Source organism: Anolis carolinensis, chromosome 4, assembly GCF_035594765.1.
Source record: "Anolis carolinensis isolate JA03-04 chromosome 4, rAnoCar3.1.pri, whole genome shotgun sequence".
In the NCBI taxonomy this organism is placed as follows: Eukaryota; Metazoa; Chordata; class Lepidosauria; order Squamata; family Dactyloidae; genus Anolis; species Anolis carolinensis.
The window spans coordinates 27,288,480-27,312,465 of NC_085844.1; the positions used below are offsets into that span (position 1 = coordinate 27,288,480).

Here is a 23,986-nt window from a genome sequence, read left to right on the forward strand (position 1 = left end):
ATGCACATATGCAAATATGCACATTGTTCATATGATTTTTTTCTTTGGGTCATACATATCTGTTCCTCATTGCTTTCATCCTGAAAAGATGGTGAAAGTTGACTAGAGGGTGAAAACTTTGTCTTGGAAAGAGAAACTTTGTCCTCCACATATTTAATGATGTTTTTGGTACACAAACAAACCTTGTGGAGTAGGAATGCTACTTTCAAAGTCAGGACTACACTATTAAACAGGAACAGATACTTTCAAGTCAGGAACAGAATTTGATCATTATTATTACCATTCAGAGGCTGCGTGGCTATCTGTCCAGACAGGTTTGGGAGCCTGGGAACAACGGGGTGATGTTCCTGGGTTATACATATCTGTTCCTCATTGCTTTTATCATGAAAACATGGGGAAAGTTGATTACATGGCAGAACCTTTGTTTGTGTGTCATAAACTTCATTAAATGTGTGGAGGAAGAAGATTCTCTTGCCAGGATAAAGTTTTTGCCTTCTGTTCAACAGTTGCCATGTTTTTAGGATACAACCAATCAGGAACCAACATGTATAACCCGGGAACAAACCAAGATAAAAAAATCCAGTGTTTTCCAAGTGTAGGGACATACAGAGATTCTAATATCTTCATTTTCTGGCCAGAACTGGGATCCTCCCACAACTGAAAATCTCACATTTTTAGTGCTTTGTAGCAATTCCTCCCGCAGGGCACGTTGTTTGGCCACCCTCCATTTTGAACCGGAAACTCCTGGGATAAAGGTACTGTGTGGATGGGCCCCAAGTCAATCTGTCATCAACTGCCTTGCTCAGGTCTTCTTCCTTGATTGAGTCTATCCATCTCTTTTCCTGCTGCCTTCTATCGTACTAAGCATTATTGCCTTTCCTAGTGAGTCATGTCTTCTCATGATACAGCCAAAGTGTGAACAGTTTCTGCTTAGTCAGCTTGGTTTCTATGGAGAGTTAAGTCTGAATTTGCTGTCAGGCGCATTTACTTGTCTTTTTTTGCAGTCCACAAACCTCTTTTCCAGCACAACATTTCAAAAAAGTTGATTTTCTTCTTATCAGCTTTCTTTCTGCCCAGCTTTCATAATTCTATATAGAAGTGGGAAATATGATGGCATGGACAGTTCTAACTTTGGTATTATATATTTTTTCACTTCAGAATCTTGTCTAGTTTCTCTCCTATGAATAGGAACACACAAACAAGTACTGGAGGTTTTTTTTGAAAATGACAGTATTTTGTGTCTAGGACTTTGGGAGACCAGGGTTCAAATCCTTGCAAAGTCATGGAAATCCACAGGTTGACCATGGACACGACACACTCCCTCTGATTAAATCTTTCCAAGAAAATCCTAGGATAAGGTTGCTATAAACAGACTTAGCTTGAAGGCATATAACAGCAGCAGAGAAACAGAAAGCAGTTCAGAAGGAAGAAAGTAGCTATGAAGGGAGGCATGGGGTGGAGAGAACAAGTAGAAAATGAGGTAAGAAGTCAGTAGATACAAATGGTTTCAGAAATGCTTCTTCGTGGTTCATGCAGCCCTTTGACTCAGTACAAAATTTAAAAAACTGGCTTTCAGAATTATTTCAGTTATGTACTTGTTGCCCACACTAATGGGAGCTTAAGGGCAGTAACTCAGCAATCCATCACTGTCATTGCCAAAGTGCAAAATATTGCCTTAGCTCATGCAAATGGATTATGATTGTCAAAACCCTAGCTGCTTGAGAGTAGCATGTATGGTTCAGCAGTGCTGTGAATTTGCTCAAAAAGTGCTATAACAATTTTTCATGCAGTTTTTTTTAAAGGCTACTGGGTGGAACATATCTCATTTTTTTAAAGACTCCTATTTCGTACAGTGATATTCAGAGGGCAATTTCCATGTTAGCAAAAACAACAGTGTTTTCCAGCATCTTGAAATCTCTTAAGTGGAAGTGCATGAATGTTTAGTCAAATGTGCTAAAAGAGTCTTCCAGTGTGTTCAATGGAGCATGCTCTCTGATAAATGTGCATAAGAATTTGGCTTCAGAAATGTATTCTGGCAATGAGCTTGTTAGGCTACAGCTTAGAACTTGGGACTCTGGGGCAGTGAAGAGGAAACCTCAGAACTCCGCTCTGATGAATCTGACTTGGACTTCAGATTGAGAGCAGATTCTGATGAGAAGATTAAGACAACCACAACTTCACTTAGAGGGGTAAGTTTCATTTTGTTCAGCCTAAAAACATCAACAGGATGTTTCAAGAACAAAGCCCAACCACTGCTTGATAAGACCCAGAGCTAAAGAAAGTTACAGTTATCCCTCCATATTTGTTGTTTTGACCTTTGAAGGTTTGATTATTCACAGTTTTGTTCTCTCGAGAACCACTAGGTCCTCCAGTGTGTGGTCAACTTCCTCAGGTCAGCTGGAAGACCTAGAGATTGCTAGAGAGAACACTTTTCTGGGAATCTCTAGGTCCTTCAGAGCAATTCAGTAACCAGGTTCCAGTGGATGTCAACCATGAAGTCCGTCTGGAAGACCTCTATTCATGGTTTTTCACTTTCATGGCTCCCTAATCCCAGTGAATGTGGTACCCCCTTTAACAAAAAGTCCTAGAAGCCACCAATGACCATGATGGCTGAGGGTTCTGGAACCTTTAGTCCTAAAAAGTACTAAAAGCTCTCATTAGACTTTTATCATTCTGGTTGATAAGAGCTGCCTGACACAATGGGGGAAGTTTCTTAATTGATTTCTTGAAACGAGGTTTGGTTTCAACTCCTCTTTGAAAAAGCATTGAGCTTTTGTTGATGAAGCTTCCACTAGCTGGTGTCCAGCTTTTCTTTTTTTAAAAAAAAAAATTGAGCAAATAATGACAACATGACTTCAGATTTTCTTAGATAAAGCCCTGATTTAGGAGCAGAAACAGGTGAGGGTAGTCCTAATGGTAAAAAAGAGGAAATTTGTTTATTTATTTATTTTATTTACAGCATTTATATTCCGCCCTTCTCACCCCGAAGGGGACTCAGGGCGGATCACATTGCACACATAAAGGCAAACATTCAATGCCATAACATATAACAGAGACAGAGACAAGATGCAGGCACGGGCTGGCCTCAAACTCATGACCTCTTGGTCAGAGTGATTTGTTGCAGCTGACTTGATTTCCAGCCTGCGCCACAGCCCGGCACCACCAAAAATGAGAGAGACGATTTAAAAATCTGTTTGTGATCAACCTAGATATACAGGCGTCTCTTAGTTAATGAAATGTTGTAGATGCAATCCTGGATATTATTTCTTTAATAGAAAAATGCATACCAGAAGCAGAAGCAATATGGACTGAATAGGGGTAAGTTCATAAACTACAAAAAAGAAGAGCAGGTAACTCTTGCATAAACAAAGTACATTTTGATCCTTCTAGAGATCACTTTATAGCTTCCTCCAAAAAAGGATTTCTTTCTTCCTTCCTCCCTCCCTCCCTCCCTCCCTCCTCTCTCTCTCTCTCTCTCTCTCTCTCTCTCTCTCTCTCTCTCTCATTCTCTCTCTCTCCCCCTTCCTTCTGTCCTTCCTTCCTTCCTTCCTTCCTTTCTTTTTTTCTTTCTTCTTTCTTTCTTTCTTTCTTTCTTTCTTTCTTTCTTTCTTTCTTTCTTTCTTTCTTTCTTTCTTTCTTTCTTTCTTTCTTTCTTTCTTTCTCCTACCTCCAATTTTGATACAATTTCCATATTGGCAAAAATACTAATTGGTATTTTTCTAAGTGCCATTGTGGTATAGTGGTTTCAGTCCTGGACTGTGACTCAGGAGACCAGGGGGACCTTGAGCAAGCCACACTTTCTCAGTATCAGAGGAAGGCAGAAATCTCTGAACTAATCAGGCCAAGAAAATTAGGGTCATCATAGGATCTGACCTGAAAGCACACAACAAGTTTTTCTAGCATGCTGGAGATGGCTGGCCAAAAGGGGTTATAGATAGATCTCCCCTTTTCTCTTTATTTTGCTGTTCATACATATGTAGCAAGGGATTCTGGAGGCAGTTGCCTGTGATAGGCAAACAATGACATGTCTATAATAGAAATGCCATTCTTTCCCAGTATTGTTTGCATTGCTTATTTCAGATGTATAATTTGAGGGCAGGTTTGGGGACCAAAATTGTAGATTTTGATAAGACCCATGGATAAGTCAAAGGTTATTTTGTGGAGAGGGGAAAGTACCAATGCTGCCTCAATTTCCCCTCCCAGGAATTCAAAAAGGCCAGAAGCAGTGCCCTGGTGAAGAAAGTAGATATGCTCAGTGCTGCTTTTAGGTTCTCCCAAGACGGTCTAAGCTCTCTGCCTTTGGCCTTTCTACTCAGAGAAGGGAGATGGTTCTTTTTTTTTATAGGAGTTAAGGTACAGCACTCACATTGATCTATGGATGTCAAGCCAGGTTTTTCGAGATGTTTTTTGAACTAGAATTTCTAAACCTATGCATGAGTTTATAGAGTTTATCAATCCCTGTTTTTTCATGTTATTTATACTTCTGTGAAAGAAGTAATTCTGTGAATACATCTACTTTCTTAACTGCAATCTGCCGTATTATGCTGTGTATTGCAGCTCTTTGTGTGTGTGTGTGTGTGTGTGTATGTGTGTGTCTCCTTGTGCACATTGTAAGCCCCTGTCTTCCAGATTTTACATAATGTACTGCCTTAGCATAATTATTTGGGGGAATTACAATAAGAGTTTGGGAAAGTGTTTTTTTTTTTAAACTACGATTCCAAAGGTCCTTTAGCCAGTTTGATAAGGATGTTTGTTCATTTTTAGAAAATGGAAATAACTGCCTGATTGCTTTTTGTTTGTAATATAAGTATGCGTATATTACAAACAATCATACAGACAGAGTATATTAAAAGAAATAGCTTTTTTGCCTAGCAGAGGTGGAGGGATTGCACAGAATGGCTTCTGGGTCCATGAGTTATTATTTAGGGTTCTCTGTTTATGTATTTCAGCTCTCTGTGTGGGAAGGAGCAGATTTTCTAGAGGGAAGTGTCCCCTGAATCCCTCAAAGGTTGGGCATCTTCTGAATTATGGCAAGGATTTGTTTTAGTTTTACATAAAAACTCCCTTGCAAAAGAACACTCATGCAAGGATCTTCAAGGACTAGAAAAGGGAGGCAGATAGAAACTGTGGAATTTGAACATCATTAATTTATGACTGTGTTGTCTTAGAGCAAGAGGGGGTCTGAAAAGATAGTACTGGATTGTGGTTCTGTCTCAGAACTTGCTAGGAGATCACATCCCGGTATTAGTATCCCTTTGAACTCTCAGATCTTGACCATTTGGAAGAGACCTTCTGAGAATTCTCTAAATTGCTTTTCTAAACCCCTTCGGGTTTCTAGCTTGTTCCCATCATAGAAACCAGAAGGAATGATTTTTTAAAGCCATCTGTCAGTGTGGCTTCGATGCACAGACTTCTTTTGAAAAGAATGGCACAACATAAAGTCACCGCCAGCTGGAAGGAGGAGAGGGATTTTGCTAGCTCCCCTGCTGCGATTTTTAACACTCATGCCTGGCCTGCTCTTTAGTGAAAGAGACGGAGGCACAAAAGTTTGTGTGCAAGTTCCCATAATACGGTGTTATGGTTCGGCAATTGCTTTGTTTCTTTCCTGTAATTATCGAGTAATAGCAATGGCATTCTATAAAATCAGCTGATTTTCTCACGTTTTGAATGCAGAGGCATAGAAAAAACAGGGCGTGTTCATATGATCATGTAGTTTCATTTTACATTTTATAATGTCCTTGTGTCAGGTGATTACATTCTGATTGTAACAGTTTTCTATCCTGTGATACTGTTTTTGCAGCTGAGTTGTTCCTTTTCTACCATTTGTCACAGTTAGCTTTAACGGTGCAGAAAACAATGTGATGTTCAAGTTCCAGGTATTTCTCACAACCAAGGAAAGACATGTGTGCTGTTGGGGAAGGCATTCTGCCAGGTTGAAGTGGAATAACAATCCACCACATCCTCCATATTTTAAAAAAGTGTTTGGCGGTACTACGCTGCATAGTAGAATTGTCCTTAGTAGATATTTAGCAATATTTTGCTCAGTCCTGGAGTTGCTTGTGAAGCTTCAGTAATGCAATAGTTGGTGCGATGCATAGGAACATGTGTGATTGTATGCATTGTGCTTTGAGTATGCTGTACTGTTAGTGACTGGGGACGATAAGTTCTTGAGTATCATCACGTTACAGTTTTGTAGCCAGGGGAAAAAATGGAGCTGCCCCTCAGTGAGGCTTGCATTTCCTTCTCTTTCCCAGCTGCAAAACTATGGCTGATAATGCACAAAAGCCCCCAACACCTCGCACAGCTACCCGTTGGCAATGTACTATCAAAATGACACTGTGAACACAGAGGTTTATCTTTCTGCAACAGATGAAAGAGAACATGCAGGCTAGTGTAATGGGCAGTTAAGTCAACAGGATTTTGTGTTGGCTGATAACTTCAATGCCTGGAAGGCGGTGAATTTACTCTGGGTTTGTGGCAGCTTCCAATGAACTTTCCAAGGTGCTGAACCTACAGTAGAGTCTCACTTATCCAAGCTAAATGGCTGGCAGAAGCTTGGATAAGCGAATATCTTGGATAATAAGGAGGGACTAAGGAAAAGCCTATTAAACATCAAATTAGGTTATGATTTTACAAATTAAGCACCAAAACATCATGTTATACAACAAATTTGATAGAAAAAGTAGTTCAATATGCAGTAATGTTATGTTGTAATTACTGTATTTACGAATTTAGCACCAAAATATCATAATATATTGAAAACATTGACTACAAAAATGGCTTGGATAATCCAGAGGCTTGGATAAGTGAGACTCTACTATATTTTGCAAGAAATGGCATGACACCTTGAATAACTCATTGAAAGCCTGGATTACAACTTGGACTAGATTCATTGATCTCCTGTCACAGGAACCATTAGCTGCAGTTTGAGCTACAATATCTCTCAAAAGTGACTGCTGATGCTGTTGTTATGTGTCTTCAAGTCATTTCTGCTTATGGTAATTACCCCTAAGATGACCCTATCACAGGAATTTACTTGGTAAGATTTGTTTGGATGGGATTTGCCACTGCTTTCTTCTGAAGCGGAGAGAGTATGACCTTCTCATCTAGTAAGTTCCCATGTCCAAGTGGCGATTTAAACCCTGGTTTCTTATTTCAACATTAAAAGTACTATACTGCACTGTATCTAAAGATCTTATCCTTCCCATTTATAGCCTTAACTGTAATAATGACAACTCTCTATGGCCCCTTCTGCACAGCTGTATAAAATCCCACTTGATCTGCTTTGAACTGTGTTATATGGCAGTGTGGACTCAGATAACCCAGTCCAAAGCAGATATTGTGGATTATCTGCCTTAATATTCTGGGTTATATGACTGTGTGAAAGGGCCCTAAAAGGCATATTGAACAAAATGTATCAATTTTTTTATTAATTGTCCAATATGTTTGAAAAGGAATTTTTCCTAGTGTTGCTTAGAAGTCAAAAACAAAGATCCTACATCAATCAGATGTCAAGTAACACTGTTCTTTTAGCCCCATGACCTCTCTCTTGCCAAGTTAGTTGCCAACCCCCAAGCAAAGCTCCTTTTACTGCCCCATGATGATGGTAAAGGGAGGAAATTCACAGAAGGAAAATGTAATTTTTTTGGGGGGGGGGAAGAGATTGTGTTCTCGCACAGAGTGCCACATTCACTTCTTTCCCCTTGGAATGCAGACAAGACACTTCTTACTGAATTAGCCTCCTCCCTACAGTACTGGAAAAGAGTACTAGGAGCAACCCCTTCCAGAATTTGACATCCCAAACCCGAGGGGACAGGTCTGGGATGAGGTGCAAGAAATATGTAAACATCATTTGTAGACTGAGATATTTGTTGTTGTTGTTGTTGTTGTTGTTGTTGTTAGATGATTCCCTGTCATTTCCAACTTATGGTAACTCTAAGGCAAACTTACACAGGGTTTTCTTGCCAAGATTTCCTCAGGGGGTGCTTGCCTTTGAGGGTGTGACTTCCCCAAGTCATCCAGTAGGTTTTCATGACTAAGTGGAAATTTACGTCTTGGTCTCCAGAGTCTTAGCCAAATGCTCAAGCCATTAGACCACAATGGCGTATACTGTGAAGAGACATGCATACTCATAAACCACACTTATGTGCACGGAAGATTCTACCCATGACTATTTTTTTTAAAAAGGATACTGTTGATATTCCCACAGGAGAATGTAACTCACCAAACCATGGATGCTAATTTGGGTTCCCAAGGGGAACTTCATATGTGCTTAATGTCTCGTGAAATGGATTGTATTTATCTGCTAAGAAAACACAAAAAGGGTCTAGTGGCACCTTAAAGACTAACAGATTGATTGTGGCATGGAGCGCTTATCTTCAGGCCTTTTTAACCTCATAGTTTATAGCACTGTTTTGCCTGGATCGCTGTGTTTGCCTGTGTCCGTCTGTCTGTCTGTTCACATCCATCTGCCAACTGAGCATAATGCTTCCTCAGAGCTTGGAAAAATATTTTTCTGAAGAATGGAAACATTACATCGTCAGGCTAGCTGAGGTATGCTGAGAAATATAGGCCAAAAGTTCCTCTTCTAAGCTCTGTGCTTCAGTTGTTTGATGAAATGGCTTTAGTTTAAAGGTTCATTTTGAAACATATAGCATTAAAGAGAGATTTTGATTTCTTATTGTGCCATTTTCCACTTATCCCATATACAAAACCCTAATCAAAGAAAGGACCAGAGCTTGAAAAATGGCATTTTGACTGTGGAATGCTGGGCATTGCTTCCCACCTTTACCTGCAAAACCCAACCTTTTGCAAGTTCTGGGACTGAGACAGTGATATTAGTAATATCTGTAAATATGTGAGGCCATTTGTAATCCCAGTTCTTAACGCTTCCACACTATAATTGATGAGAAGATTGATGCTTTCCCCTTTCGCTGTATCTCCCTATAAGAGAGATGGTGAAGTGAGAGATAACCTGGAGCAACTGGCTGTGGTACATTTGTACCAGGGAAAATCTAAAGGGACGAAACCTTCTTTATTGCGATACAATTCCCTAAACATCTCTTAGCTATGTTTTTCCTTTTTGATCCTATTTGGATTTTTCTTATGGAAGCATAGGACATTGCCTTAAAAACCAATTTGTACCCTTGGTCCATTTCAGCCAGTACTGTCAACATTGACTTCATGAAGGTTTCGGGTACATTTTCATAATTTTTATCCTTGTCGACATTCATGCATGTATTTGTACTAACAAGTTTCAACCCTACCTCAGTTTCAAAATCAGATGAAATTTGGTGTTGTAACTAGTAAAGAAGGTTGGACAGAGGTTAGGTTTAAGAAGGATCAGAGAAAAACATTTTGTTTTGCATTTTGCAGCACCAGACAATCTTTAGCAGATTCTGAATTATAGTTTCATAATAGTTTTGCATTATATTAATAGAACCCCTGCCCAGAGGGATTTTGGGAATGTTGGCATGTATAATTTTACTCTGTATAGAATTTTTGCCCTTTACGTAATAAAGAGCTTGGAATAGTTACTTTTTCAGAAAACAATCCCCATTACCCCCTAGCAAGCATGGCCATAGGGAGTTGTTAATTCAAAAGAATAACTTTTCCAAACTCTGGCAGTGTTTTAATGGCAAATAGTTTTTTTTTTTACTTCTTTATGTTTTATACTTTAAGAACATAATTGTTGTTTACATTTAAAACTTAACCATTTTAAGCTACCCATAAAACTTGGAATATGGGGAAGTATAGAAGTAGCATAAATGAATGCTCATAAATCTGGGAAGGAGCCCCAGTGGCGAAGTGCGTTAAAATGCTGAGCTGCTGAATTTGCAGACCAAAAGGTCCCAGGTTCAAATCCCGGAAGTGGAGTGAGTGCCCGCTGTTAGCTCCAGCTCCTGCCAACCTAGCAGTTCGAAAACATGCCAATGTGAGTAGATCAATAGGTACTGCTCTGGCAGGAAGGTAACAGTCATGCAGTCATGCCGGCCATATGACCTTGGAGGTGTCTACGGACAACGCCGGCTCTTCGGCTTAGAAATGGAGATGAGCACCAACCCCCAGAGTCAGACATGACTGGACTTAATGTCAGGAGAAACCTTTACCTTTTTACTTAAATCTGGGAAAGAGGAACTATTGGGCATATTCTTCACCATATTCATGTGAGTGGTGGGCATAGTCACCTCATCCATCACTCATCTCTGCTGACTTCCACAGGTTGGAGAAGAGAAATATCTGAAACCTACCAGCTGGTCTTTGCATGTAGGTTTCTTCATGATATAGAACATTGATTATGTACAGCTTGTTTGTTTGCTTGTTTCCATGTATCCTGCTTCTTCTCCAGTGTGCTGGGGATGGTTTACGTGGCTCTCTCCTTCTCTCTGTATCCTCACAACAGCCCTGAAAGTTCAGTCAGGCTGAGAGAGGGCTCTTGCAGATGGGCCAATAGTTCTCGTAAATGTCAGGTTATTCTGCTTCTGCATTTCATGCCTCATAACTGTTGTTCTCACTCCCACATCCAGTCATGCCCTAAATATACTGGGGTTTTGTCTGCTCCTTTGTTTGCTGCTTGATGTGCGGTTAACTGTAGCGTGAGGGGTTTTCGTTCCTCCCTGTCAACCCCTCCATCAACTCAGCACTTCGCCCTGCATCACAGTGTTTTGCGCACTATAGAAAACAGGAGAGAGGAGGCAAATCGTTCAGTTTGTGGACCAGAATTGTAATGAGGGAAGGAAGGTCAGAAAGAAACCTCCACAGCAAATGTCACACCGCCCCCACTCTCATTCAACTTGTCATCAATGGGACCAAGCAGACACACAGGAGAAACTGAAGACAATTGATACAGATGTGGGAATTTACCCTGTCTCTATTGGAGACTCTTAAGTAAAACAAACAAACAAATGAAACACCACTGAAATGTACTCACATTCTTGAGTTTAAAAAGTCAAGATTGGTTCTGGAAATGCAAAAAGTTGGGACAAGTAGCATGCTATTGGAATATCTTTTACAATTTTGTAAAAAGGTGAAAAGGAAGGGGAGAAAAAAAGGTATGTAGCAGCACTTTTAAGGTTGCAGTGTTCCCTCACTACTTTGCAGTTCACTTTTCGCGGATTTGCTGTTTTGCGGCTTTTCAATAAACTCTAAAAGACTATTATAAATCATAAAAATTACAATTTACAGCCTAAGGAAGGGAGGAAGGAGAAGCCAAAGGGAGAGAAAAGGAGCCCAAGCAGCAACGAGAGGAGGAGGCGATTTATCAACACACGGTTGGTTGATAAAGACTTAAAATAGTGTATAACTACTAAAATAATGTATAAATATTAAAACAAATATAGCATCCCTACTTTGCGGATTTTCACTTATTGCGGGTGGTCCTGGAATCTAACGCCAGCAATAAGTGAGGGAACACTGCATTATAAGGTGCTACCACATGTACCCCCCCTTTTTTCTCTCTCTCTCTGCTTTTTTTTCATGTCAGGAGCGACTTGAGAAACTACAAGTCGCTTCTTGTGTGAAAGAATTGGCCTTCTGCAAGGACATAGGTCAGGGGACACCTGGATGTTTTACCATCTTGTGGGAGACTTCTCTCATGTCCCCGCATAGGAAGCAGGAGCTGACAGACGGGAGCTCACCCTGCTCCCCTGATTCGAACCCCAACCTTTCAGTCAGCAGTCCTGCTGGCACAAAGGTTTAACCCATTACACCTCTGGGGGCTCCCATCTCTGCTGAGGTCCTGCAAAGGACTGCTTCTGATGTTTTTTATTACAGGTAAGGAAAGGGGAAACCGTTCAGACCCTGAAGATATGGCTACTCTCAAATCCTGAGGCTTTCCTCGGGAGATCGGAGGAAAGGGAGGTGCACTCCATCCCTGAACACACTCTCATTTCTCCCCATTACCAAGTTGAGGAAGGAAAAGGGAAGGATACCCATCCAAGGGAGGTGTATTCCATTCATGAGCGCACACTCATTTCTCCACCTCTTCTGAGCCACAACAGCAACCAGCCCTCCTGTTTCAATGCTCAAAGCATATCAGTTGCTAATAAGACCCTTAAATTCACCCTCAATATAGGCAGATGCTCAAGAGGAAATGATCATACATGGTGGGTTATATTTATTATCTCTCTGCGTGTACATGTGCATGTACATGTAATTCTATTTGTTTCTTCTGATGTTTGTAATGATCGTGTTGTTTTCAGTATGGTTATTTTTTCGTTCAAAACAAATTCTTCTGATTTGCCAAGTATTGTGGGGAAATGTCTGTTGCTAGGAATGTAGGAGCGTTACTAGTGTAAGAAAGACAACATAAAAATAGGAATGTTTAAATTAGAGGCTTCTATTACATTTTGAGATTTTGCTTTGGGAACTGCTTAAAGTACATTTTCTGTAAACCAACAAATTCTTCTCTGAAAACCTTGGCCTGGAAAAAATGAATGCCTATTGAATTTAGTGGAAAATCCATTCTAGACCTGAAATCCATTTAATGGGCTGAGACATTTTATCTAGCCACTACATATCGCCAACCTTTGCTGTTTGTTAACTATAGTTTTGTTCAGTGGACCCTGAAAAGGAAGAGAGCAGCTGGGAAAGGTAAATAATCTCTACTGTTTATGAACAGCAAAGAGACAAAAATGAGGGGAACTGGAGAGTTTGAAGAGATCTGCCAGTTGTGAATTATTTACACACAGTCTTTGTATCAGTTCATGGTGTTAATTGCCAAATATAGCCACCTGCCATCGAAACCAAGACCCCACAGAGCATGTTTGTGTGATGTAGTGGTAAAGTGCAAAGCATTGACTGCTTTGTCAGAGCACCTTCCAACAATAGTAATCAAGTCCTGGAAACATCAGAATTTTGTTTGACTGACAAAAGAAAACCCTACAAGATTATCTATTTAACTATCTATCAGTCTATGGTATCTGTGGTATCTACAATATTTGTCATCTGCTACTGCTAGTATCTGAAGTAACATTTATTAAATAAAAAAGATGTAGATTCCATAGCAGATTGACAGAACAAGACCACTTGGTGCTTAATAAGAGTTAGTGTTATTCATCCTCAGCCAACATCAAGCATCTATCTGATCCAGAGAGAAAAGATTATTAGATGGAAATATATGGAGACAGGGAGTATAAATTTAAACAATATATGAATGTTGCGAAGTGCTTCATTTGAACAGGGAAGCCTCACTTGGTATTAGTATCTACCTTGAAAGCGAATAAGTATTTAGGAGTGAACACAGGAAAGGAAGCATTTATTATCAGGCAGTCTACTCCAAACTCACTTCCTCCAGATATATTGGATTACACATCCCATCACCCCTAGCAAGATGGATGCAGATTATGAGAGTGGAAGTTTTACACGTCTACAGGACTTACTATTTTTGCAGTGTGATTTTGCTAAGGAGAATTGAAGTTATCCACCAACTCTTGGCATCTGAATGAAATTGGCATAGATAGGATCACAATAGGACTATTGCAAAAGGCAACACTGCTTTGAACATTCTATATTACCTGACAATCCTGCGCCGATTCCTAGATTCTTAGACCGAATCCAAATTAATTATGGTCCAAAGCTCCTGTCAGTAACTCTTGGTAGACTCTGAAACTAATACAATCACATTTATTGATATCTCATTCTTTTTCCTTGTCCAGAACCCAAGAAAGCCTGCAACAGTTGAAATAGATTGAGCTAAAGGTTCACATTATAAAAAGGTTAAAATATAATTAAACCATCAGTCGAATTGAAAGCAGTTAAATGCACAGCGATTAAAAAGAAAAACAACAAATACAAACAATACAGCAGATTATGAAACACCCTTTAACACTGAAAAAATCAGTCCTCAGAGTCCCACTGAAAGAAGACTTTGCCTACCTATAGAAAGATAGCATGATGGTGCCAATTTAACCTCTCTAGGAAGTCACCAAGAAGACGACACCCGGGATGGGGATCTCAGGGGCTCAAGCATAACCCCAGACTTAGACTATGGGACTGCCCCCTCCCCTGGCAAAGGATCAGGCAAATTGGATAACAAATAATCCTTTGCAGTTCAGTCTCCTCAGCAATTATCAATCAAATTATGTCATTGCACACATAATATATGCAACAAACATATATTGTATGCACACACCAATTATAGAGTTGGAGGAGACCATAAGGACCATTCAGTCCAACTTCCTACCATGCTGGAACGCACAATCAAAGCACTCCTGATAGACTGTCATTCAGCTGCTGTGTAAAATCCTTCAGACAAAAAGACCACCACTCTGCAAGGTATCACATCCCTCTACTGAACAGCTCTCACCGTCAGGAGGTCTATTGTTTGGGTGGAATCTCTATTAAGACATCTATTGTCATTGAGTTCTTCCATTAATAACAAAGACTGCTGCCATTTATCCTATGCAAACTTATGGGGAGTAGTCTGCACTGAAGACATGGAGAGTACTTCTACCAAATCATTGGGCTTGTATCAATCTTTAAAAATGATTGAATGATAATGAATGAAGTAATCAATACTGTCTTTGACTGTATAGTACACCTGATTCTTGACACCTCAAGTTTGGTTAGATATACACGTTTTTACATCATCAGAGCTCTGATGTATCTTCTACAAAGTGTTTCTCAAACTGCCCCTCCAGGTATTTTGGACTCAGTTCCCAGAAATCCCATCCAGTTTACCAGCTATTAGGAATTATGGGAGCTGAAGTCCAAAACACCAGGAGGAACAGAATTTGAGACACTGTTCTAGAGTATCTCCACATGACCGGACTCATCAAACCCTCTCTGTGTTCCCTTGAAAGAACTCAGCTGGGATAGGATAAGGCTGCAAGAAATCAGCAAAACAGTAAATAAAAACAAACCCCAAACCTATCTCAAGCGCTTTCTCTCCATGGAGTAAGATTGTTGGTTCACAACCTATACAATTTAGGCTCTCTTACCAACATTGACTTACCAGCAGGCAGGTACAATTACATGTATCAGCTTGCTTTTATGCTTCTGTAGCTGTGAAGGTCATATGTCCAATGTATTACTTCTTAAGCTTTTGTAACATGTTATCTGATGTTTTGTTATAACAATGCTGAAAGGCATTTGGTTTCCTTGTTTTGATTTCTTACCAAGGGATTTTTGGAAGGTTGAGTCCTTGGTGAATGCTGCCTGGACATCTATTCTGTGAAACAGCCAAGTCTCTTGGAGAGTTACTCCAGTTTTGAATAAAAAAGGGAGAACAAAGGAGACAATGAGAAACTGAGCTCATAACCGAGCAGTGTACTGTCCAGTTATGGTGCTCTGAGAGTTTGGGTGCCGAAGCCTAGGAAAGATGCTTTGAGTCCAAGTTTTATGGAAAAGGTGCAGTGCAAATGAACTTAGATTGCCTTGCCATTGTATTTCCAATTTCCGTGTATGGTTATGACAGCTGGAGAGTGAAGAAAGCCAACAGGAAGAGAATCAACTCATTTTGAATATGATGTTGCAGGAGAGTTGGACAGGTAACATGGTCTGCTAAAAAAAATCTCCCAGTAAATGGGTCTTATAGCAAATCACGCCTCAAACTTCCTAGAAGGCAAGATCACTAAAGTGAGGTTGGCTATATCATGAAAAGATATGACTCACTGGAAAAGACGTAAATACTTGGTAAGGTAGAAGGCTGTAGGCAAAGAGGAAGATTGCATTACAAATGGATGAACCCAGCCAGGAAGCCACATTCCTAAAACTGCAAGATCTGAGCAGGGCAGTTTATAACAGGGTGACTTGAAGGTCTCTCATTCATAGGGTCATGATAAGAGAAAGTTGACTTGATTGCGGTTAACGACAAAAATGAAGTTGTTATGAGTAGGCAGAAAGAGAGAGCCAGACAGTTAACCACACAATGGCCCATGCCCTACTTTAACTTGCTGTTGAAATCTTGCTGAACAAAGTATAGATTTAAAACACTTAAAGCTTTATCAACTAATTTAGTACTTTATCAAAGTAGGAGAGTATTGGGTTCAAACCCACCCTCTCAAGTTACCTTTGTTTCCACCTCTTTGGAGGAAAGATCAATGAATAAATGCACAATTTGAGAGTTCATTCATTTCTCAATAACAATAACAGTTGAGAGAATAAAAGCATGCCAAAGAGTCAGTGAGAAAAAATCCAATGTTCTTGCACTTATTTTCATTTGGCTGTACTTTCCATATTTTTTGGCTTTCACTTATTCAAGGACTTGGATGATTTGTCTTTGTTTCCATAAGATCTAGAGAACTGTTGATCTTGATGTCTAAGGAATAGATAACATATGAAGGGACCAATTTTGAACTATTAAATCATGGGCCTATTTCTATTGCAAGCCCTTTTGTGAAATCTAATTAAACTTCCCATTTGAACTGAGATTTTGGCATCTAAAGTACTGCTTCATGGCTAAAAGGCTCCAATATTTCCTAGAAACAAAGTGCAATGGAAGTTCAGCAATTTTCTTTCAACCAGAATATCAGTATTAATTTAATTTAAAAATTGGAGTCATACTTGTATAGATTTTAAAATGTCTAATTTAATGGGGGAAATTACTTCCTTCTTTTACAAGTACTGTGCTTTTACTCAATTTTCTTCTTAAAAGATAGTCAGAGATTTTTAGTTAAGCCCATTTATAACTACTAATTGGGCTTTTATCTGGCCTCTGAGGTATACAATGAAGTATGGAAAAATATATTTAATGTATAAACTGTACAATTCTATCTTAATTGCATCCTCTAACTTGAATTTTTGCTTATAAAAGAACTGAAGGTCATGGGTGGGGTAATCTCATGAGCATGGAAGCTTTTGAAAGAATATAAGCTACTGATGACATTTGAAATAACACTTATTAAATATAAAGATGTAGATTCAGTAGTAGATTGACAGTACTGGAACAAGTAATGTTTAATCAGAATTAGCACTAACTTCAATTCCTTAGATAAGACTGTCAAAAGATTATGCAAAGTAGAGATTGGAATAGTTCATTTTCAGAGCTGTATGCTCCAGAATTCTCCCGTGAGCATAATTCCTCTTACCTTTGCCTTAAATCAGCTCAGAACATTGGTCCATTTACCTTTATGTGATCTTGACCAGTCAATTGCATCCAGATGGCTTGATCTACATCAGGCCCGGTACTTCATTGAAGCCCCCGAAGCTGCTGCAAATAACAAATAACTCTGAAGAATACTGCACTATGCAATCCTGATCTAGGATCTCGACCAGTATCTCAATTTTCATCATATCATACAGAAACATGCAACATACTGTATTTTATATCCAATCTCAGTTAAAACATGACTCTCTCTTAGATACCGTGTTTCCCTGAAAATAAGACAGTGTCGTATATTAATTTCTGCTCCCAAAGATGCGCTAGGTCTTATTTTCAGGGGATGTCTTATTTTTCCATGAAGAAGAATTCACATTTATTGTTGAACAAAAAAAAAAGAACATTTATTATATACTGTACAGTAGTTCTCATCACAAACCAGCATAACCAGACAAACTGTGAATCCTATCAAGAATTTCTTGTTACTACCATTATGTCCATGTACAACAATTCTATGGTACATATATTTGCCAATCCTGCATGCTCTGGTGTTCTGTCTGTTGGGCATGCTTCCAAACAAAAACTTTGCTAGGTCTTACTTTCGGGGGAGGTCTTATATTTAGCAATTCAGCAAAATCACTACTAGGTCTTATTTTCTGGGGATGTCTTATTTTAGGGGAAACAGGGTATTTGAGGCTAAGAGAAAGCCTCCATTATGCAGTCTGCCTTCTACTAGGACTTTGCTTGGTTCCTCATCCTGCAGCCTGTCATGCTGTCTCCCAATCCAAAATCTACTGAGATCTTCCTTGGCCAAAATATGACATTCAGCATGGTGCAGTGATATCAGCCAGCTACTCACTGTTTCTTTGCACAGGTTTGCACAAGTCTGTTGGGGTTCCTCATTTCAGATCACATTCCACAACTACACAGAATAAATGTGATGGTAACAAAACATCCTTTCAAAGATTGCTCTGAGATTTGCAGTGTTCATCATTAGTCTTTAGTTGTGTAAACAAAAAATTAACTTCCTTTCTCCCTTCCTTTTTAGATAAGGTCCCGACACCACCATGGGGAAACAGAACAGCAAGTTACGCCCCGAAGTCATGCAAGATTTGCTAGAAAGCACAGACTTTACAGAACACGAGATCCAGGAATGGTACAAAGGATTCCTGAGAGACTGTCCAAGTGGACATTTGTCCATGGAGGAATTTAAGAAAATCTATGGGAATTTTTTTCCTTATGGGGACGCTTCTAAATTTGCCGAACACGTATTCCGTACGTTTGACGCCAATGGCGATGGAACAATAGACTTCAGAGAATTTATCATAGCCTTGAGTGTAACGTCCCGAGGGAAGTTGGAGCAAAAGCTGAAATGGGCATTCAGCATGTATGACCTGGATGGAAACGGATACATCAGCAAGGCAGAGATGTTGGAAATCGTTCAGGTATGTGCCACTTGCTTGCTTTTTTCCCATTAAAAAAAACCCCACTGGCATTAGTTTTATGAACAATGGAGGTGCAATAAATTTTGCTGAATTCTTGGACTGCCATGTGCTCCCTTCGGTATAATAATATGTAGAACTTTGAATATACATCATTATGAAAGCCTACCACTTAAGGCAATTAGTTTCTCTGTGTAAAGTGTTTCTTACTTCCTTATTCTGGGATTCTGGTCATTGTGACTAATGGAAAGATTTCTCTCTCTGCTTCTCTACTAAGGGAGTTAAACTGTACTCCTTGGCATTAAAATCAGAGCTCTCTGTTTCATTCACCGAGTAGTCTAACACCAAGGCTGGCACCAGTTATTTTGGCCTTTCATAACAGTTGTATCCAGTTGGTGGCTTTGGAAGTAGAGTTGTGCAGGTGGAACCATTATGAAAATGGATGTGCAAAAAGTACATTGCACAATATGTATGAGGCCCATTCTTGAATTTGTATCATGCAATGTTTCTCTTCTCTGTGGGAGTTATGCTAGCCTGATGTACTCCACCAGCAGATATTTAAGCTATGCTGTGGTTCCTCCCGTTGGTGCTTGGGTATGTATATGGGTGATAGATGCAATGTGGTATAGTGAATAGAGTTCTGAAGTGCATCTATACTATAGAATGAATACAGTTTTACACCACTTTAACTGCCATGGTTCAATGCCATAGAATCCTGGGAGTTGTAGTTTGGTGAGGCACCATCACTCTTTGGCAGAGGGGCTAAAGAGCTTGTAGGATAAGAGCTCCCATAATTCCTTAGCATTGATCTATAGCAGTTAAAGTGGCGTTAAACTGCATTGATTCTACTATGCAGATGCATCCTGAAATACATACAATGTATTGAATGCGTTTATGTGCCACGCAGTTCACAACTGTCACAGAGGATGAGCAGGGTTTCTATTGAGTGGCCAGTCTACATTGTGACTCTTTGATGCTTGTAACATGGGCAGAAAGCAAAACTGTGTGTACCATCCTTTTATGCCTTAGGAAATATGATATGTCTTCTCCTGAGCACATTGTAGATTTGTATATAAGTCAACCTTATGTATATGTCAAGGACAGGTTTTGGAACCAAAATAATGGATTATGTTATGTCCCAGGGATAAGTTGAGAATTATTCCAAAGAGAGGGGAAAGCTCCATTACCATTTCAGGGGCCAAGCCTCCTTATCATAATAGTATATATCTCATGCCTTTCTTCTGTGGAATTTTAGACAGTGGTACATATGAATATCCAGATAGCTGCTATCCAGCCCTGATCTAATACAGACCTTGTTTGCTTTAGCAAACCTCGTTTCATGAATAGCCCATTCTAACAAGCTTTATGAAAATCTAATTTTTATTTTATTTATTTATTTATTTACAGTATTTATATTCCGCCCTTCTCACCCCGAAGGGGACTCAGGGCGGATCACATTATAACACACATAGGGCAAACATTCAATGCCCATAAACACATCAAACAGAGACTGAGAGACACACGCAGAGGCAGTTAACCTTCTTCTGAGGGGATGTTCGATTCTGGCCACAGGGGGGAGCAGCTGCTTCATCATCCACACTGACGGCACTTCCTCATTCCAGGTCGTAAATTAGTTAATCTTGCCTCCCCACTTTATAAGTGGTACCTTATTTCCTACTTGATAGATGCAACTATCTTTCGGGTTGCTAGGTCAGCAACGAGCAGGGGCTATTTTTTATTTTTAATTGACGGGTGCTCACCCCGCCACGGGCTGGCCTCGAACTCATGACCTCATGGTCAGAGTGATTTAAGGCAGCTGCTCAACAGCTGCGCCACAGCCCGGCCCCTTCAATTTTTAATGAAGTCTTGCTGTTCACTTTGGCTGTCATAGCTAATTAGGCTCTTGAGGTTGTTCTCATTTTTAAAATGAAGTTCCAAGTTTAATGTTGAATTTCTTCATTTTTGACAGCCTAGATTATAAGTACAGCAATTCTCAATGAAAATATATTGTCTGTAAATTTCCCCAGATAATGGAAAGTAGGAGAATAGTTCCACAAGGGAATGTTAATTGCAGCCAAATGTGTAGCTCTCCCAGCTGGAATCCACTTGGAGCATCGCATGGGCATCATTGTGAGCTACTCAGGGCAGTTTTATTTCTTCAATACTTGTGTAAGGTGGTATCCAATAACTGGTGCTTTGAATGCGATTTTGCTGATTTTTGGCAGGGGGTTGGACTGGATGGCCCACAAGGTCTCTTCCAACTCTATGATTCTGTGATTCTAAGTAGTCCTCCATTTACTCATGGATTGGGGTCTGATCTGGTGTCTGGTCCCAGCTCTGCTAAAACTCTCTGAACAGCCCAGTAATTGTTGACAGAATGCCATCTCTTGGAATGTCTTCTCTTTTCCCCTGTAAGCTCTATTGAAGGTCTATTGCATCTTTAAAATCTTGGAACCCTTTTATTCTTAATGTGGATAAAGAGAACATTGATAGAGATGATGCTGGTTGTTGCTGTTGTTGTGTGCCTTCAAGTCATTTCTGACCTATGGTCACCATAAGGCCACCCTATTGCAGAATTTTCTTAGCAAAATTTGTTTATAGGAGATTTTCCAATGCATAGTAATGAACTACTATGTAGTAACGTAACAGCAGTCCTTTACTGGATAGGGACTTAATAGAACTGCACAGTTTCTATTCCCACAGTTCTACGTCTGTTACAAAGATAAAAGACCTCAGCAGAATTCCAGCAATGGTGTTATAATTTATATGAAAATGAAACATTTGAATGAGAAACAATTGTTCCCATTCCTTCCTTTTCTTTCTTTCTTTCCTTTATTAAATGTTGGGCAGGAGAGTGATAGAGGGAGGGGCTATTTTTACTGGACGTGATGTTTCAATATGTAATCAGTAATAACTGAGATCCTACATGATGTGCTGTGATGTGTAATTTCATGATGACATAACTATGTCATTGATATAATCCACAACAGTGTTAAATTTGTTTACAACTGGGCAACTCACAAGATATTTTTCTGAGCAAAAGAACTCATACTGTAGATAGAAACTGTTTTGCAAAAGCACCTTTTTACTACACTATTATATATCTTGGAATTAAAAAATGGCCCTACGTGACGGTGATAATAAAATGTTGTAGCTGGTAGGAATTGCCAGAAAGTAGTTCAGAACAACAGAAATGGCATGCGGTGTTTGGAGTGTGTGTGTGTGTGTGTGTGTGTGTGTGTGTGTGTGTGTGTGTGTGTGTGAGAGAGAGAGAGAGAGAGAGAGAGAGAGAGAGAGACTCATCTTCTGGGTACTGAGCTTCCAATGAACAACTGTATTATCCAAATACCAATTTAGTATCAACATTACCTTTAAGTAACCTTAAGTGTTGGGATTTCAGGATGGTTAACAAGGGACGTTAACATAGAGTCATATTGGAAGACATAGAAATTCCTATAGAGGTAAAATAGCAATTTCTTCATATTTTTTTCATGTTCATGGGACCCTAGCCTCCAGTGAATGTGGAGGCTGACTTGAGGTGGAACATAGACTTCTCATTGTCCCGACACCTAAAATATATTGGTTTATGTTTTATATGGACTTTATCATGCTAAAACATTCTGACATAATGTATAGATAATACATCTGAGAGATTGAGATATATCCACAGCTCAAAGATAAATCCATAGAAAAACCTTTCCACAGGCATTTCCATATATTCCTATATAACCTAGCGTTATCTTGTATTTATCTTTGGAACATCCTAGTAAGTGACTGTTACTAACAACTGTAACTGCAGCAGTGGAAGCAGTTAAGAGACCACTTCACTTACCTGGTCTAGCTTTAGTTTATGTATCCCAACTCCCTCCTTATCTATGCTTTCTCTTACCAAGAGTGACTGTTAACAGGTCCTTTTTTACAGGACAATTAATGATATGTTTTATAATCATATATTATTGACGAATTTGAGAGTTGTACTAGTCCATTTCTTCAAGATCATCTATGATCCAGTTGAAAACAAGAATTTGGTGGCCTTTTGTACCACTCATTATTACTGTGAGGCCACTCCCGTCAAACCACTATTCATCCACTCACATAAGAATTTAACTGGTCAACATTATTGTGGATACCTGCTATCATGTGAATATATCATGTATCATTTATGAATCAGCATGATTGTGGACCAGATGTACAAAATAAATACGTTTTGTGGGGTTTTTCTCACCTATCTACCTTACCTATTTTGGTTACTGTGGCTAATCTTTGAAAACAAAGCCTATTTATAATCCTTGACTTATTCTACCCAAAGTTTCATACCATTTCCAGATTATAAGCCTATGTTTTCAATACTATGGGAGCTGGAACATAGATTTTCAGCTTGTTGCTCTGTGAAGACACCAGACACACTTATTAGCATTTTCTCCCAATGTGCAGGTGCCAGTTTCTTGCATATGGCAGTTGTTTCTGGTTTTTGTTTCTTTAAAAATCGAGACTACATTTTGCATTCGAGAATCAAGGCAAAATGTTGACTGTGATTTCGAAGATTCTGTTTTTAGCAAAACTAAAAGGGCCTTTTGGGTGAACATGCATAATTAAATAACTACAAGAAAGTCCGCATTTGTTTTTGAGCTGGATCTTTTCATCCATGAATTGCCATTAAATTTCACCCAAGACTTGCTCGAGTAAAAAAACCAAGAAATTTTCAGGAAGTGAACTGAGTTTGGACAAAACTAGTGAAGTAGTTATGTATCCCTAGCCTAAATAAATGTGTTTTTTCTGTACTGCGTTATGTACAATTATGCTCCACCTTTCTGTTAAGTAGAAAAAAAGAAGTGCTATATTCTTGCTTTTAGGATTGTTCTGGGACTGCTTTACTCCCACAAAGAAAACAACATAGTTTGAAGCCTCATATGTGTCACATACAAATATGTCTTTGCATTTATAATGCCTTTCTACTAGTTGCAGCTTCCCAAGGCATGTACACTGTGTCTCTGAACATGAATATTCCCTTTGAGTAGGAAAAGTGTGCCAAGTCCACCACTTTTATTTATACAAAAGAAATGGATAGACTTTTCATCTAGCATTCATTTTCATACAGTAAACCAGAGGAAATGAATGGTCAGCAAAGCAGCACTTAAGGTTTCTCTTAACATAATATTAGTAGTGAAAACGTGTATGTATGTGTGTACATATGGATGCACACACAGATATATGTCTCTTTAATTTGAATTTAAAAAGCCTTAAATGAGAAGGAAAGGAGAGGGGATGCTGCGGTTTGCTGTCCTGGAGCTTGAACATTAACTGTGATAAATTGACTTCTTATTAAAAACAAGCAAGGCTTAACAAATTCATATTTCAAAACTAGTGGAAATGCAGTTAATACTTGCATATTTGTAGAAAAACGGGTTTCTCCAGTTTTCGAAACACCGATTTAGAGGAATCTTTGCAGTTTGGGATTTATTCCATTCAAAATTCAGATATAGTTGTGTTGTGCAGAAAACAGAAT

At 39.3% G+C, this 23,986-nt stretch overlaps 1 protein-coding gene across 1 annotated transcript in view; it reads left to right on the forward strand.

The window, feature by feature from the left end:
* Nucleotides 1–23,986, forward strand: part of ncald (neurocalcin delta) — a 78,888-nt gene that overhangs the window by 39,009 nt on the left and 15,893 nt on the right. Inside the window, exon 2 of the mRNA XM_003219456.4 lies at nucleotides 18,087–18,483. Within this exon, the coding sequence (XP_003219504.1) occupies nucleotides 18,106–18,483 (378 nt within the window). The 5' untranslated portion in view covers nucleotides 18,087–18,105. The remainder of the gene's footprint in view (nucleotides 1–18,086; nucleotides 18,484–23,986) is intronic.